This window comes from Onthophagus taurus, unplaced genomic scaffold (assembly GCF_036711975.1).
Source record: "Onthophagus taurus isolate NC unplaced genomic scaffold, IU_Otau_3.0 ScKx7SY_15, whole genome shotgun sequence".
NCBI lineage: Eukaryota > Metazoa > Arthropoda > Insecta > Coleoptera > Scarabaeidae > Onthophagus > Onthophagus taurus.
The window spans coordinates 319,759-332,031 of NW_027248940.1; the positions used below are offsets into that span (position 1 = coordinate 319,759).

Consider the following 12,273-nt stretch of genomic DNA (forward strand, 5'->3'; position numbering starts at 1 on the left):
TATAACCATATTCTAATTAGAATGTGAAAATTTCCAAAATGTCAAAATTGGTGGTTTTGTAATTAAATTGGATCATAACTCATAAAGTAAAGGTGATGGAGAAAAGTATTTGGGGAATACATTGTTTATAATAAATCAAAAAGACATTATCCATAACCAGGTTTAACTCAGATTGTGGTATTGTGGGTTTACATTAAACACTGTTATGTTATGGTTTAATCACTCTATTAACAATTTATGTTTTAAAAGAAAATAACAATCTATTTGGTTAATATTACTGTGTGTGCATCCGTTCACGGTAACGATTGTAAAGGTTGTGTAGCAACTCTCCCTTGAACGTGTTTCAACCTGTTCATTTTTAAGAGGCCTGATTCTCGCGCCCGCCTGTCGCGACGTTGACGTCATAAACACTACATTCCTCCCTCACTAAAAAAAAAGAAAACTATCAAAATTTTTACTTTAATTTCGATACCTGGCAGGTAGTTGACGATTTCGAGGAGGATTTCTTCTAAAAACTTCGTCTTCGGGTGGTGGAGTCAAATGGTTGTCTTCAACAGTTGGTTCCACGTTCACTATTTCTGGTGTCTGCATTTGTGGAGGAGAATCATAGACTGTTGTAGGTTCACTCACTTCCGGTGGTGTTTCAATTGGCTCAAAATGTGGTGGATCAATTCTAGGTGATGGTACTCTTGGTATTTCATCGTCAACCACTATCCTTTGACGTAATTGATCTGCGTGTTTTCTTTTTCGTGTTCCATTTACATCCACTATATATGAGTAAGGTCCTCTTTTTTCAATGATTGTACCCGCTGTTGACCCTTTTGTTATTGGATTATCAACCCAAACGGGTTCCTCAGTTTCAAAGTCTTTTTCGTGTGTATATTTGTCATAATAATTTATTTGCCTTTCTTGTGCCGCTTCCATGTTAATTGTAACATCTGGTTTAAGGGTGTCGAATTGGTTTCTTGGTCTTTTTGCCAGTAACAATTCACTGGATGTTCTTTTTGTAGAAGCATGAATTGTATTTCGATATGCGAATAAAAATTTATATAACCGCACTTCAAAATCTTCATTTTTATCACTCGCGTTCATTCTCGATTTAAAAGTACGTACCGCACGCTCCGCAAGCCCGTTTGACTTTGGATGATAAGGAGTCACCTTAATATGTTTAATTTCGTTTTCTCTATAAACACTACACAGATATAACCATATTCTAATTAGAATGTGAAAATGTCCAAATTGTCAAAATTGATGGTTTTGTAATTAAATTCGATCATAACTCATAAATTAAAGATGATGGAGAAAAGTATTTAGGGAATAAATTGTTTATAATGAACCAAAAACACATTATCTACAACCAGGTTTAATTCAGCTATAACCGTATTCTAGTTAAAATGTGAACATGTCCAAAATGTCAAAATTGGTGATTTTGTAATTAAATTCGATCATAACTCATAAAGTAAAGGTGATGAAGAAAAGTATTTGGGGAATAAACTGTTTATAATGAACCAAAAAGAAATTATTCACAACCAGGTTTAACTCAGCTATAACCGTATTCTAGTTAGAATGTTAAAATCTCTTAATTAAATTTGATCATTACCCATAAAGTATAGGTGATGAAGAAAAGTATTTGGAGAATAAATTGTTTATAATGAATCAAAAAGACATTATTCACAACCAGGTTCAACTCAACTATAACCATGTTCTAGTTAGAATTTGAAAATGTCCAAGATGTCAAAATTGGTGGTTTTGTAATTAAATTCGATCATAACTCATAAAGTAAAGGTGATGGAGAGAAGTATTTGGAGAATAAATTGTTTATAATGAAGCAAAAAGACATTATTCACAACCAGGTTTAACTCAGCTATAACCGTATTTTAGTTAAAATGTTAAAATCTCGAAAATGTCAAAATTGGTGATTTTTTTAATTAAATTCGATCATTACCCATAAAGTATAGGTGATGGAGAAAAGTATTTAGGGAATAAATTGTTTATAATGAACCAAGAAGACATTATCCTCAACCATGTTTACCTCAGTTATAACTGTATTCTACTTAAAATGTGAACATGTCCAAAATGTCAAAATTGATGGTTTTTGTAATTAAATTCGATTATAACTCATAAAGTAAAGGTGATGGAGAAAAGTATTTGGGGAATAAATTGTTTATAATGAACCAAGAAGACATTATCCACCACCAGGTTTAACTCAGCTATAACCGTATTCTAGTTGATTAACTACAAACCGTATTCTATTTAGAATGTGAAAATGCCCACAATGTTAAAAATGGATGGTTTTAGTAATTAAACTCGATCATAATTCATAAAGCAAAGGTGGTGGAGAAAAATACTTTAGGAATTATTTGTTTATAATGAACCAAATTATTCTATATGTATGTATATTACTTGTTATATAATTGCATAAATCGAGTAAAAACCGATTATTATTAACAGATAATTCTTTCAAAGTAGCGGTTTATTCTCGGTCGTCGTCTCGACGAATCACAGCGTAGAATTACTCGCCAGCGTTGAGAGGCGGGGCTTAATTGTCGGACGCCTTATAAAAAAAATTTGATTTGTTAATATAATAATATACTAAAATTCTTTTTCATAAATAAAATTGTGGCCCTAAAAAGGGCCTTTGTGGGGCTTGACCTTAGTCGTAATAAAATTTCAAAAATGTTTGATACTCCATCTAATTACGTTCACTTTTTCTTCGGGGATGCCTTCTTTTTCGCTGGCGATTTTTGAGCGACAACTTTCTTGGCGGTTTTGGGTTTCGGCGCTTTCGGTTTTTTAGTAGGGCTTTTAGTGGTCTTTTTAGCCTTTGAGGGCGATTTAGCTTTCGTCGCGGCGGCCGCTTTGGTTGCAGCCGCTACGGTACTCGTGGTTTCTTTCTTTTCTGGCGATTTCCTTGCTTTGGCTGCCGCCTTTTTCTTGGCGGGAGAAGTGGTTGTCGCCGGTTTTTTGGGCTTTGCGGGCGATGCTGCTTTCGCGGTGGCAGCGCGAGCTTTTGATTTCTTTAATACTGCGGTAGCCTTCCGTTTGGGTTTCGGAGCTGGTTTATCGGGCTTTTTCGAAGGCACCGATGCCAATTTAAACGATCCAGATGCTCCTTTCCCTTTGGTTTGGATGATAGTCCCTGAAGCAACGGCGGATTTCAAGAATTTCTTAATGAATGGGGCCATTTTTTCTGCGTCGACTTTGTAATTCGCAGCCATATACTTCTTAATAGCTTGAACTGATGATCCTCCGCGTTCTTTGAGGCTTTTAATCGCGGAATTAACCATTTCAGATGTGGGTGGATGAGTCGCTTTTGATCGCGGGCTTTTCTTCTTCGTCGCCGTTTCAGCTTTAACCTTTACAGGCGAAGCATCTTCTGCGGTTGAGGCCAAGTTGTTTTGTTCTTGCGATTCTACGTCCGTCATTGTCGAAGTATTATAATCAAATTCAAAACTTTGAAATGCAACAAAAACGTTGAGTAACACTTTGCGAGTGCCAGAGTTCTATCGCTACCGAACCCCACATTAAACCACGCGTACCGAAGCCAGAAACCGCTGTTTAGCGCACGACTCCGCTCCGGATAACAGAACGACGCACTCGTGTTCGCAGCGTTCTAATTAAACAATTATTTCTCGTCAACGTTTCGACGTACGCATTAATACATTACATTTTTATATTCCAAAAGATGTAAACTTAAAATTAGCTCAAAAAAAGAACTCATAATCAGGCAATTTTGTCGCGTAGCGAGCGTTGAAATGGGCGAAATCGCTCATAAATCAGTGAACGTCAACTTTGTCGTCGTTACACGGCGCTATTAATTATTAAAAACGAAAACATTTCAAACAAAAATGATCTTTAAATGTTTTAAAATCATAATGCAACAACATTTAATCAATATATTTGGGGTAACATCCTCAAATCGAGTCAAAAACAGTTCGCGTTTCCACGTCGATTTCTCGCTCGCTCCATGTTCAAAACATGTTTACTTAGCAAGGGAACGCAAAAAAGTTTTACATTGTGGTCTGTATTTTAGGTCAAAATGACTAGGTTATTTCGATATTTTACAAAAATATGCTTATTTATTAAAGTAAAGGTCGATTTATTACCGTTAATTCCATTACCTTTAAACAGAACAAAAATTCACGAAGTAAAATCTAACTAAATACGATTTATTTATAGAATCGGATTTTAAATAACTACTATTACAGTTTATTAATAAAATTGTAAGCTTTTCAATGAAAAAAACCGCTTCCTAAAATCTCTTTTAGTTTTTGAGAAATTAATTCTTAAACATGAATCTGTTTTATTCACGCTTCTTTCTGATTATCTTAACAAAATCATATCTGCTGTGTTTTTAAGAATTATTATATGATATATATGTTACATTAAAGCTTAAAGATTCTAGTTTAAGGTGTGCTATAAAAATTATAATAAATAATAATATTATTGACATTTTCAACAAAAAATTATTAAAGATGAAATTGTTAAAAAAATAATATCCACTGCATTTTTAAGAGTTAAGAAACGATTTATGTCTTAAATTGAAGCTAAACGATTGCAGTTTATGATAAGGTATAAAAACATTGATGTAGGATTATAAATTTTTTTGAAAAAACATATATTTTCTGTTTATGTATTAATTTGATATTTCTTTAATTAACAAAGTGTTTTCGAGACATTTTTGTTATCATACATCAATGTTTTTACATATTATCATAAATTGCAATATTTTAGCTTCAATTTAAGATATAAATCGTTTCTTAATTCCTAAAAATGGAGTCGGTATGATTTTTTAAAGTTCATTAAATATTTTCGAGTATTACCATAATTAAACATTGTCATTTTTCGATTTTGCAAACAAACTTTATAATCAAACGTATTACTTATTATAGATAGAATTAAAGATTAAAGTTTAAGCTTTAATTTAATATAAAAGTCGTTTGTTAATTCCTAAAAATAAAGTCGGTATGATTTTTTAAAGTTTAACAAATATTTTCGTTTCTTCCCATAATTAAGCATTGACATTTTTCGATTTTACAAACAAACTTTATAATCAAACGTATTACTTATTATAGATAGAATTAAAGATTAAAGTTTAAGCTTTAATTTGATATAAAAGTCGTTTCTTAATTCCTATAAATAAAGTCGGTATGATTTTTTAAAATTTATCAAATATTTTCGTTTCTTCCCATAATTAAGCATTGACATTTTTCGATTTTGCAAACAAACTTTATAATCAAACGTATTACTTATAACACATCGAATTGAAGATTAAAGTTTAAGCTTTAATTTGATATAAAAGTCGTTTCTTAATTGCTATAAATAAAGTCGGAATGATTTTTTAAAATTTATCAAATATTTTCGTTTCTTCCCATAATTAAGCATTGACATTTTTCGATTTTGCAAACAAACTTTATAATCAAAGGTATTACTTATAACACATCAAATTGAAGATTAAAGTTTAAGCTTTAATTTGATATAAAAGTCGTTTCTTAATTGCTATAAATAAAGTCGGAATGATTTTTTAAAATTTATCAAATATTTTCGTTTCTTCCCATAATTAAGCATTGACATTTTTCGATTTTGCAAACAAACTTTATAATCAAAGGTATTACTTATAACACATCAAATTGAAGATTAAAGTTTAAGCTTTAATTTGATATAAAAGTCGTTTCTTAATTCCTATAAATAAAGTCGGTATGATTTTTTAAAATTTATCAAATATTTTCGTTTCTTCCCATAATTAAGCATTGACATTTTTCGATTTTGCAAACAAACTTTATAATCAAACGTATTACTTATAACACATCGAATTGAAGATTAAAGTTTAAGCTTTAATTTGATATATAAGTCGTTTCTTAATTTCTATAAATAAAGTCGGTATGATTTTTTAAAGTTTAACAAATATTTTCGTTTCTTCCCATAATTAAGCATTGACATTTTTCGATTTTGCAAACAAACTTTATAATCAAACGTATTACTTATAACACATGGAATTGAAGATTAAAGTTTAAGCTTTAATTTGATATAAAAGTCGTTTCTTAATTCCTATAAATAAAGTCGGTATGATTTTTTTAAATTTATCAAATATTTTCGTTTCTTCCCATAATTAAGCATTGACATTTTTCGATTTTGCAAGCAAACTTTATAATCAAAGGTATTACTTATAACACATCAAATTGAAGATTAAAGTTTAAGCTTTAATTTGATATAAAAGTCGTTTCTTAATTGCTATAAATAAAGTCGGTATAATTTTTTAAAGTTTAACAAATATTTTCGTTTCTTCCCATAATCAAGCATTGACATTTTTCGATTTTACAAACAAATTTTATAATCAAACGTATTACTTATAACACATCGAATTGAAGATTAAAGTTTAAGCTTTAATTTGATATAAAAGTCGTTTCTTAATTCCTATAAATAAAGTCGGTATGATTTTTTAAAGTTTAACTAATATTTTCGTTTTTTTCCATAATTAAGCATTGATATTTTTCGATTTTAATAAATAAAGTTTATCATCAAACGTATTATTTATTACAAATAGACTTAAAGCTTAAAGTTTAAGCTTTAATTTAAGATAAAAATTATTTGTTAATTCCTATAAATAAAGTCGGTATGATTTTTTAAAATTTATCAAATATTTTCGTTTCTTCCCATAATTAAGCATTGACATTTTTCGATTTTGCAAACAAACTTTATAATCAAACGTATTACTTATAACACATCGAATTGAAGATTAAAGTTTAAGCATTAATTTGATATAAAAGTCGTTTCTTAATTCCTATAAATAAAGTCGGTATGATTTTTTAAAGTTTATCAAATATTTTCGTTTCTTCCCATAATTAAGCATTGACATTTTTCGATTTTGCAAACAAACTTTATAATCAAACGTATTACTTATAACACATCGAATTGAAGATTAAAGTTTAAGCTTTAATTTGATATAAAAGTCGTTTCTTAATTCCTATAAATAAAGTCGGTATGATTTTTTAAAATTTATCAATTATTTTCGTTTTTTCCCATAATTAAGCATTGACATTTTTCGATTTTACAACCAAACTTTATAATCAAACGTATTACTTATAACACATCAACTTGAAGATTAAAGTTTAAGCTTTAATTTTATATAAAAGTCGTTTCTTAATTCCTATAAATAAAGTCGGTATGATTTTTTAAAGTTTAACAAATATTTTCGTTTGTTCCCATAATTAAGCATTGACATTTTTCGATTTTGCAAACAAACTTTATAATCAAACGTATTACTTATAACACATCGAATTGAAGATTAAAGTTTAAGCTTTAATTTGATATAAAAGTCGTTTCTTAATTCCTATAAATAAAGTCGGTATGATTTTTTAAAATTTATCAATTATTTTCGTTTTTTCCCATAATTAAGCATTGACATTTTTCGATTTTACAACCAAACTTTATAATCAAACGTATTACTTATAACACATCAAATTGAAGATTAAAGTTTAAGCTTTAATTTTATATAAAAGTCGTTTCTTAATTCCTATAAATAAAGTCGGTATGATTTTTTAAAGTTTAACAAATATTTTCGTTTGTTCCCATAATTAAGCATTGACATTTTTCGATTTTGCAAACAAACTTTATAATCAAACGTATTACTTATAACACATCGAATTGAAGATTAAAGTTTAAGCTTTAATTTGATATAAAAGTCGTTTCTTAATTCCTATAAATAAAGTCGGTATGATTTTTTAAAATTTATCAATTATTTTCGTTTCTTCCCATAATTAAGCATTGACATTTTTCGATTTTGCAAACAAACTTTATAATCAAAGGTATTACTTATAACACATCAAATTGAAGATTAAAGTTTAAGCTTTAATTTGACTTAAAAGTCGTTTCTTAATTGCTATAAATAAAGTCGGTATGATTTTTTAAAGTTTAACAAATATTTTCGTTTCTTCCCATAATTAAGCATTGACATTTTTCGATTTTACAAACAAACTTTACAATCAAACGTATTACTTATAAAACATCGAATTGAAGATTAAAGTTTAAGCTTTAATTTGATATAAAAGTCGTTTCTTAATTCCTATAAATAAAGTCGGTATGATTTTTTAAAGTTTATCAATTATTTTCGTTTCTTCCTATAATTAAGCATTAACATTTTTCGATTTTGCAAGCAAACTTTATAATCAAACGTATTGCTTATAACACATCGAATTGAAGATTAAAGTTTAAGCTTTAATTTGATATAAAAGTCGTTTCTTAATTGCTATAAATAAAGTCGGTATGATTTTTTAAAGTTTATCAAATATTTTCGTTTCTTCCCATAATTAAGCATTGATATTTTTCGATTTTAATAAACGAAGTTTATCATCAAACGTATTATTTATTACACATAGACTTAAAACTTAAAGTTTAAGCTTTAATTTAAGATAAAAATTATTTGTTAATTCCTATAAATAAAGTCGGTATGATTTTTTAAAGTTTAACAAATATTTTCGTTTCCTCCCATAATTAAACATTGACATTTTTCGATTATTTATTTATTATTTCGAAACTTTATGATCGTGTTACTTATTATACATAGAATTACAGATAAAGTTTGAATCAAAGCTTTAATTTGATATAAAAGTCGCCTCTTAATTCCCACAAATAAAGTCTGGGTAGAAGAAGATTAAAAAAAAGTTCTTGTCAAATCTTGAAACAACTTGATGTTGGATTTTTCGCATTTTGTATTAGGACCACATAATACTGAGGAGGTAAACTGCTGCTCACAAATTGCATCAGGAGTAATTTGATAAGATTGATCCTACTGGATAATAGATGTTGGTCGATAATTTTTTTAATTTATTTATTTTTGAACTTTCATCAAACTGAAGGAATATTAGAAAGGTTTTTATTGAAATATTTTACAATTAATTTGAATTAATTGATATAAAATGGTTCCTAGGCGACATCTATTGCACAATAGCATAACGAATCGTTGAAACATAAAAGCAGTTTTCATTTTTGTGAGATTGAATCTCTTGAATAATACAAACTGAAGGAATGCTAAAAAGGATTTAATTAAAATTGAAAATTAATTTTTTTATAATTTTCGATTCAATACTTTAGAATAAAGTTGAATTAATTGGCACAAAATGGTTCCAAGCGACATCTATTGCACAATGACATAACGAACCGGTCAGAACTAATTAATTTTTAAAATATTTATATTTTTTATTCAAATATTAAGTAAAAAATCGATTTTGTACTGTAATAAAAACTTTTTTAGTATTCCTTTAGTTTTATAAATATTTAAAAATAAATAAATTTTAAAAAGTATCGAGCGACATCTATTATTCAAAAGGTACAATTATAAAAAAGAAAACTGCTTCTTAAAAGAAACCTCTTGTAATATGTCATCCTAATACACAATGAGAAATATACAAGTCAAGTTGGTTCAAGATTGGGTGTGACAGGGATTTTTTTTTAAATCATACCAACTGCATTTTTGGGAGTTAAGTAACGATTTATATCTTAAATTGAAGCTAAAAAATTGAAGTTTTTGATAAGATATAAAAATATTGGTGTTAGATCATAAATATTTCCCGAAAAAAAATTTTAACTGAGGAAGTGCCAAGTTTATACATAAAGAGAAAATCGATTTTTTAAAAAATCACACCAACTGTATTTTTTGGAGTTAAGAAACGATTTATATCTTAAATTGAAGCGAAAAGATTGTAGATTATGATACGATATAAAAATATTGGGGTAAGATTATAAAAATTTTCCGGAAAAATTTTTTAGGTGAGATGGTGTCAAATTTATAATAAAGCGAGAATCGATTTTTTTTAAAAATCTCACCAACCAAATTTTATGCAATTATGAAACGATTTATATCTTAAATTGAAGCTAAAAAATTGAAGTTTTTGATAAGATATAAAAATATTGGTGTTAGATCATAAATATTTCCCGAAAAAAACTTTTAACTGAGGAAGTGCCAAGTTTATACATAAACAGAAAATCGATTTTTAAAAAAATCACACAAACTGTATTTTTTGGAGTTAAGAAACGATTTATATCTTAAATTGAAGCGAAAAGATTGTAGATTATGATACGATATAAAAATATTGGGGTAAGATTATAAAAATTTTCCGGAAAATTTTTTTAGGTGAGATGGTGTCAAATTTATAATAAAGCGAGAATCGATTTTTTTAAAAAATCTCACCAACTAAATTTTATGCAATTATGAAACGATTTATATCTTAAATTGAAGCTAAAAAATTGAAGTTTTTGATAAGATATAAAAATATTGGTGTTAGATCATAAATATTTGCCGAAAAAAACTTTTAACTGAGGAAGTGCCAAGTTTATACATAAAGAGAAAATCGATTTTTTAAAAAATCACACCAACTGTATTTTTTGGAGTTAAGAAACGATTTATATCTTAAATTGAAGCGAAAAGATTGTAGATTATGATACGATATAAAAATATTGGGGTAAGATTATAAAAATTTTCCGGAAAAATTTTTTAGGTGAGATGGTGTCAAATTTATAATAAAGCGAGAATCGATTTTTTTAAAAAATCTCACCAACTAAATTTTATGCAATTATGAAACGATTTATATCTTAAATTGAAGCTAAAAAATTGAAGTTTTTGATAAGATATAAAAATATTGGTGTTAGATCATAAATATTTGCCGAAAAAAACTTTTAACTGAGGAAGTGCCAAGTTTATACATAAAGAGAAAATCGATTTTTTAAAAAATCACACCAACTGTATTTTTTGGAGTTAAGAAACGATTTATATCTTAAATTGAAGCGAAAAGATTGTAGATTATGATACGATATAAAAATATTGGGGTAAGATTATAAAAATTTTCCGGAAAAATTTTTTAGGTGAGATGGTGTCAAATTTATAATAAAGCGAGAATCGATTTTTTTAAAAAATCTCACCAACTAAATTTTATGCAATTATGAAACGATTTATATCTTAAATTGAAGCTAAAAAATTGAAGTTTTTGATAAGATATAAAAATATTGGTGTTAGATCATAAATATTTGCCGAAAAAAACTTTTAACTGAGGAAGTGCCAAGTTTATACATAAAGAGAAAATCGATTTTTTAAAAAATCACACCAACTGTATTTTTTGGAGTTAAGAAACGATTTATATCTTAAATTGAAGCGAAAAGATTGTAGATTATGATACGATATAAAAATATTGGGGTAAGATTATAAAAATTTTCCGGAAAAATTTTTTAGGTGAGATGGTGTCAAATTTATAATAAAGCGAGAATCGATTTTTTTAAAAAATCTCACCAACTAAATTTTATGCAATTATGAAACGATTTATATCTTAAATTGAAGCTAAAAAATTGAAGTTTTTGATAAGATATAAAAATATTGGTGTTAGATCATAAATATTTCCCGAAAAAAACTTTTAACTGAGGAAGTGCCAAGTTTATACATAAAGAGAAAATCGATTTTTTAAAAAATCACACCAACTGTATTTTTTGGAGTTAAGAAACGATTTATATCTTAAATTGAAGCGAAAAGATTGTAGATTATGATACGATATAAAAATATTGGGGTAAGATTATAAAAATTTTCCGGAAAAAATTTTTAAGTGAGATGGTGTCAAATTTGTATATAAAGCAAAAATCGATTTTTTATTAAATCTCACCAACTAAATTTTATGCAATTATGAAACGATTTATATCTTAAATTGAAGCTAAAAAATTGAAGTTTTTGATAAGATATAAAAATATTGGTGTTAGATCATAAATATTTCCCGAAAAAAAATTTTAACTGAGGAAGTGCCAAGTTTATACCTAAAGAGAAAATCGATTTTTTAAAAAATCACACCAACTGTATTTTTTGGAGTTAAGAAACGATTTATATCTTAAATTGAAGCGAAAAGATTGTAGATTATGATACGATATAAAAATATTGGGGTAAGATTATAAAAATTTTCCGGAAAATTTCTTTAGGTGAGATGGTGTCAAATTTATAATAAAGCGAGAATCGATTTTTTTAAAAAATCTCACCAACTAAATTTTATGCAATTATGAAACGATTTATATCTTAAATTGAAGCTAAAAAATTGAAGTTTTTGATAAGATATAAAAATATTGGTGTTAGATCATAAATATTTCCCGAAAAAAACTTTTAACTGAGGAAGTGCCAAGTTTATACATAAAGAGAAAATCGATTTTTTAAAAAATCACACTAACTGTATTTTTTGGAGTTAAGAAACGATTTATATCTTAAATTGAAGCGAAAAGATTGTAGATTATGATACGATATAAAAATAT

General features: G+C 27.3%; 2 protein-coding genes across 2 annotated transcripts; both read right to left on the reverse strand.

The window, feature by feature from the left end:
- Window positions 1-459: 459 nt before the first annotated feature.
- Window positions 460-1,092, reverse strand: LOC139432404 (uncharacterized). The gene has a single exon (XM_071200924.1). It carries the CDS (start codon window positions 1,090-1,092, stop codon window positions 460-462), a length of 633 nt encoding a protein of 210 aa, XP_071057025.1.
- A 1,525-nt stretch (window positions 1,093-2,617) lies between these two features.
- Window positions 2,618-3,488, reverse strand: LOC111420140 (histone H1-like). The gene has a single exon (XM_023053058.2). It carries the CDS (start codon window positions 3,423-3,425, stop codon window positions 2,703-2,705), a length of 723 nt encoding a protein of 240 aa, XP_022908826.2. The 5' UTR covers window positions 3,426-3,488; the 3' UTR covers window positions 2,618-2,702.
- Between the last annotated feature and the right edge of the window lie 8,785 nt (window positions 3,489-12,273).